The sequence below is a fragment of the Hyposmocoma kahamanoa genome, unplaced genomic scaffold (assembly GCF_003589595.1).
Source record: "Hyposmocoma kahamanoa isolate Upper Pololo Valley unplaced genomic scaffold, ASM358959v1 64, whole genome shotgun sequence".
NCBI classification, from domain to species: Eukaryota; Metazoa; Arthropoda; class Insecta; order Lepidoptera; family Cosmopterigidae; genus Hyposmocoma; species Hyposmocoma kahamanoa.
Genome location: NW_020653852.1, coordinates 14,367,877 through 14,374,016, shown reverse-complemented (window position 1 = coordinate 14,374,016; position 6,140 = coordinate 14,367,877). Strand labels below are relative to the sequence as shown.

General features: G+C 36.1%; 1 protein-coding gene and 1 non-coding gene across 2 annotated transcripts in view; both read right to left on the bottom strand.

Annotated features, from left to right (window-relative positions):
* Window positions 1–5,656, bottom strand: part of LOC113231031 — a 13,301-nt gene extending 7,645 nt beyond the window's left edge. The window contains exons 1-5 of the mRNA XM_026465180.1: window positions 4,549–5,656; window positions 3,634–3,791; window positions 3,005–3,205; window positions 2,604–2,689; window positions 1,399–1,556 (exon numbers count right to left, since the gene is read on the bottom strand). Of these exons, the coding sequence (XP_026320965.1) occupies window positions 1,399–1,556; window positions 2,604–2,689; window positions 3,005–3,205; window positions 3,634–3,791; window positions 4,549–5,620 (1,675 nt within the window). The 5' untranslated portion in view covers window positions 5,621–5,656. The remainder of the gene's footprint in view (window positions 1–1,398; window positions 1,557–2,603; window positions 2,690–3,004; window positions 3,206–3,633; window positions 3,792–4,548) is intronic.
* On the bottom strand, window positions 960–1,066 carry LOC113231168. The gene has a single exon (XR_003310543.1). It is a non-coding gene; the product is annotated as a U6 spliceosomal RNA (small nuclear RNA).
* Window positions 5,657–6,140: the final 484 nt, after the last annotated feature.

Below are 6,140 nucleotides of genomic sequence, written 5' to 3'. Positions count from 1 at the left end.
ATTTATTTGTAAGTCAATGATTTAACACAACAACTTCTTGAAAAAATGTAAGATATAAATAATAGGGAGTACATGAAATTAGTCGAGTATTTTTCGAATGGCGGCGGTGTAGCGTATTTTTTTCGGTGTTAAAAAAGAATAAAACATTGTATAATTGTACGTAATCACAGTAACTTCTTTACTAAAATATCTAATGTACACTCCGTTAACGTCAGAAACAAGGACCGTCTTGTCCTCCCTAAAATAAACAGCACGAACTTTGACCGCAGCACCTATGTAACAGCGATTAGAATTTATAACAGACTTCCAATGGAAATGAAATGTTTAAATGGTGATAAATTTAAAGCTAGTTAAAAAAAAATGGTTAATTGACAAAGTTTTTTACAATCTTAACGAATTTTATATAAAGACATCACATATTTGACAATTGTATAACTAACTTAATTATAATTTTAATTTTTGACATTTACGTTGTAATAAATTTTAATTGAATTGTAATTTTAAGACATTGTACGCCTGATTTGGGTAAGAATTGTAGATCTAATCACTTGTAAGTAACACCTGTATTTTACCAATTAATACAATAAATATTTCTGATTTCTGATTTATAAATTAACCTTTGCATTCGTTTTTAACGTATTTCACACTAACTTGAAGGTTGAGGTTCGATGAGGGTTTGCACTGGTCCTGAATGGGGCATTACACTTGTTATTATCGTCAATAATACCATAGTTCCCAATTCACATGAGACTAGAGCGTGATGGACTAGGGCCTTATACCGACCTGTACCTAACAGTGAATCATTGTTCGTTCATGGCAGTTCATTAATATAGGCTTCAAAAATTATTTCCGCATTGAATTTTTCATTTCCTTTTTCTTTCCTTCCTGCTTTTTTTTCTTTATTCACAAAAAAAATCATAATTTATATTATAAAAGTATACTCAATATTATATTTATCAAAAAATGTGGAACGCTTCACGATTTTGCGTGTCATCCTTGCGCAGGGGCCATGCTAATCTTCTCTGTATCGTTCCAATTTTAGTATATGTACTGCCGAAGCAAGTACACTAGACGAGCTCAGCCGTTTGTATATATATTATCGAAGTGGGAAAACTTTACTTGCGCGTTTTAGACTTTCATACATTTGGCAGATATTGTTCTACGATTATGTATAACGCCATCTAACAACTAACTGCGTAACTAAAAATTACAAAGCGCCATCTATTATCAAGCGGTGAAAGTAAACAACGAACCACGTAACTAACTTTACAAAACGCCATCTATTATCAATCGGTGAAACTAAACACCTCTACTACTACTCTACGTCTACTTCGTCTTTCTAACAAAGAAACGACGATATGAAATAAATCCACAAAATAAACAAAAGGCTATAAGTACCTAAAGAAATCCAATCTGCAAGCCAATGGGACAGGGAAACAGCCCGTTCTGGGTATGTGGGGAAAAATCGGGCGGTGACAAGACCGTCTGACGCCATTTGAATGCCGTTGATTAGGTCTGTAGCTGTGCATCCAGCAACTGCTCGCGACAAGATGTACCTGGAAGCGTTCCCATTTCCATTATTAGTTTATAGGTTTATTATTAATAGATTATTAGTTTTTAAGTTTATAAAAAAGAGGACTGTCTGTCAAAGATAAAATTTTTGTGACCTCGAAAATGGAGAATATTGTGTCCTTGACTCAATTAAGTTTATTTCCTTACAATCTGCATTACTACACCAGGCAAGGATCATTTACGATTGTAATCACTAAATAATCGAGAATGACAGTCGCCATATTTTAACCTCGTAAGATGATTCTCCAAGGAGCCTCTTTGATTTGAGTTGGTTTCCACATGCAAATCTTGTAAAACACCACCATTTGGGCCGTATACACACACAGATACATTAAACGAAACAAAAAAAGGACATTTATATTCAAATAAAAAAGAATTAGGCATAAAGTAGTAATTAAATTAATTAAGTAAGGGTTTTAAAATTAAATATAGGTTTGTCATTTGTGAATAGACAATCATTGCATTATCTATTTATCACTTAAATATAACATAAAAATATCTGATGTTTCAAAGTTCCATTAACAACATCTGTGAGTTACTAATGCTTATTTCGTACTTAGTGAATTTATATTAATTGGAACCGATTGCTTACTGTTATTAAACTAACTTATATTGGGATAAGAGTATGAGCTGTTTGTACCATTTAAAATGAAATAATTAAAGAATAAAAAAACTAAAATAACAATTTGTATGATTTTGCCAGGACTTCAGCTCAAGGTACAGAATCGCACAAATATTTCTTTTTTTTTATAATATCAAGTGACGGGACGGACAAGTGGTGCGCCTGAAGGTAAGCTACACGCCTGTCCATAACAGTTGCAATGCCACTCCGAGATTTAAATCAAAGATCTGAGGGGCACTGCCACTGCTCCCGCCGGACCTTGGGACATAAGTTGACAAGTCCCATGTGTCTGAAATTTCACCAGCCAGCACCCTTACCCTTCTAAGCCGGAACACAGTAATGCTAACACATTACAGCTTGGTGGCAGAAATAAATAAAATATATTCTATTCTTATGTACTGATAGGTACCTTGGCAGAGGAGCACTATTCGCCCTTTGTCTCGTATTAACAGCAGAATTAATTCTGTCTAAGTTGACAGGTACTCCCAATGCAATCTGAAAAAAAAATGCAAATAGTATCAAGAATGCGATGGCTGTTATTTGAAAATGAATATGCTTGAAATTGTGATATTTTTTATTGTCTAAGTTTAAATTCGATACAAAGATCCGCAACAAACACTTAGAGAAATTCGTGCCGTCTGCTGGCTGGATAGGTAGCCACGTTGAGGCAACAGACACTGGTTCGTGTCTAGCCGGATCACACGAAGTTCTCTTTGTGTTAGTTCAATCTCTGTATTAATAATAATATTAGCCTGTTCTATATGGGTCGATATAGTGGTATGGAGTGCTTGCAGACATATTTTGACTTACAAAAACATTAACAACAGCGGTAGCACCACAAGCAGATGTCGCAATCTGCGTGACCTGACGTTCGCAAGCCTCTCGTTCCGACCAGACCATGCACCGGGGAGCCTCAGTGCAGCCAGCACTGCAGCTGGTTATTGATATACCAGATGTCGTGGCCATGCATACTACAGGCGTAGTCGTCACGGTTGTTGTAGCGTCGCCCGACTATGGACAGATAGAAGATAAAAGTAGTAGAATAAAAAAGTTTTGTCAACTAAGTTCCAACTTAATTTCATTTTAGTTTAGTGCTGTCAAATTAGTCAATGTCCATCCTATTATATATAAATGTCCATCCTATTATATATAATGTACATCCTACTTTGTAAACTTAGACAGCACAGATTTTGTTAATATAGGCAACATCTGTGAAAATTGCACATTTCTAAACTGAATTCTACCCTGTCGACTCTTTCTTACTGACTTTTGTATAAAAAAGTTAGGAAGGTTTTAAATTGTACAAAGACTTCACTTATACAGATAATTACAAATTACAGGAAAAACCTACTTCTTTGAGATAATATCCATGTGATATAACTAATTACTATAAATATATAAAAATAATATATAAATATAAATAGCTCTTTGGTACTCACCATGGTAGGTACTTCATGATTTTCAAGTTCAGACTTGGTTTTCTCAACCATGAGCCTCTTGGCCATGGTCATGTGGTACAGTGCTGAAGACAGGTTGGCCGAGTCAAATGACTGGTTGATCTGGTGTGCAAATGGTCTCTCTGCATGGTCTTCATCATCTATAATTTGACATATAAATATTAAAGCAGGATTCAAATACATATATTTTAATTATGTCACCAAGCAAAGTACCTAGATATTCGTTATTAACCCATGACAACAACTGAAACTAGAGGTGGCTGTTTAAACAAAAAGCACTAAAAAAGTTTGCTTTTTAAAATAAATACATAAGCACGCTTTTTGATGTAAGTGTAAGCATTAACAATGTGCTTATGTTTCAAGTCACGCAGTGAATAATAATTTTTTTAAAACCTTTAGTGGTCTACTCTTGCTTTTCACACAACAACACAACGTTGTAAACTTTTTTAACATAAAAGTCTATGCGCTTAAACATTTTTCTAAACGATTTTGTAAGCTTCAAACTAAAAAGTACTTAAGTGAAAAGTGTTTAAAAAAGCACACTTTTTAAAACTCACAATGTTTAAACTTTTAAAAAAATAAGTAGTTTTTCCCTTCTCTATTAGAAACATTAGAGTAATGACTTTACCTAATGAAGCACTACTCAAAACACACAATAGCAATAGTAATTGAACAAAAGATACCTCACCAGAGGTGCTGCGAGTGCAACTGCTGTACTATATCATGAAAAATAGGTGCTATGATGTTTTAATATAATTTTGGGCACCAGCATTCTTAACCATAAAATACTAACATCTTTTATAATAAACGAAAATATAAAAGGACCGTCCACCAAAAGTAAAAAAAATCATAAATACACAATTAACATTATTTAAAGCATTAATTTTTCAAACTTACAATTTAACATTTCCCTAGGTGACACCAGGTCCCCACTAGACACATGCAGGCTAACAGGTGCAGTATGGGGCCAATGTGACATTGTCCTCCTCACCAATAGTTGTTCCCCTCTTGCGTTCACATGGGTAATGTATGGTCCGTAATAAATATTACTATGGCTTGCTCTGACCTCCTCTACATCCCGTTGAGCTACTGTAATTCCTTGACTAGTTGATGGCACGTCACGGTATAGCTCAGATTCAGATATAGCTACAACTGGTGGCATAGGGACTGGTCTTGTCGCTGCCAAATATTCTGGAGATGTTCCTCGAATCACAGGCTCATTCTCCTCAGGCATGCTACTCGCAGCTTCAAGCTCAACATCTGGCGATGACTCATCACCCGTATCCACCTCACATGAAGGGCCTGGATCAAAGTCCATTTCTAAAAAGTCCATGTCGGGGCTTGATGCCCTTGAATCACGGTCTCTAGAGTTACCTGCTCCTTGTTGTGGCACTGCATAATTTGGCGGTATAGGAAGATGTTTATCAAGTGGCAAACCCATGTCTAGACTGAAGAATGAGCTGGGTAAATCTGCCAAATGTTCTCCACCCCTATAGGTGTAGATACAACCATCTTCTGATCCCAATGAGTAATCATCATTCCCTGTATCGCTAGAACTTTCATCATCTAGGTTTGGTCGGTTTAGTTTTAAGCTTGATGGACGTTTTCGACTTTCTTTAAAGCTGTTATTTTCGCAGCTGTCGCTAGATTTGCTAGTGCCACTTGTTGATGGTGCATTTTGTGCTGCCTTGTCCATACATACCTTGTGCCTTTGGCATGTTTGTGGCTCTAGCTCGAAGCCATTGTCGCAACTGTTCGAGTCAGTCTTGCCACTTGGTGTCTCCAGCTGTTCAATGCCTGACGAACTCAACCTGTTACACACTGATTGACTAGTACCCGCTTTAACACACTCCGCGTTATTCTCACTGAATTTGCTCGACTGACCGGAGTCACAGCTTGATAAAAAGTTTAAACACCTTGGCCGGGGCCCGTTTTGTGGATTCAAACTAGATTCGTTTGGATTTGACATTGATGTAAACACATTTTCACCATCATTTGCACCTCTCGGATGAACTGTATTCTTACAATTTTTACCTTGATCACGATCACAATCGAGTCTCTTTTGATTCTTCGCCGAAGACGAGTCTTCAAGCGAATCCATGACTTGAGTCAAACTCACAATATCGTCGGCATTGTACACTTGATTATTTAAGGTTACCAATAAATACTTCGTAGCAAATTAACTGTATCCGTTAGAACACACTTTTAATCTCGTCTCACATAGTGATACTACAAGTAAACAACCTAAATTAAGCGTGGAAAATTATTTTCGAATAATAACAAACGAATCTCTTAGCACAAGTATGTACTTTATTAAGTTTCCTAAATGGGCAACATTCATTGAGGAACATGTTAGCCGTGAATGGTAATTTGACGTAAACTATCAGCATATCGGTTGATTGATTGTAACGACAATGTTAGCATTATTAACAGAACCGGACAAATAATAGAATGTTACTGCCAATAACTGTTCAGTGGATGACGATGAG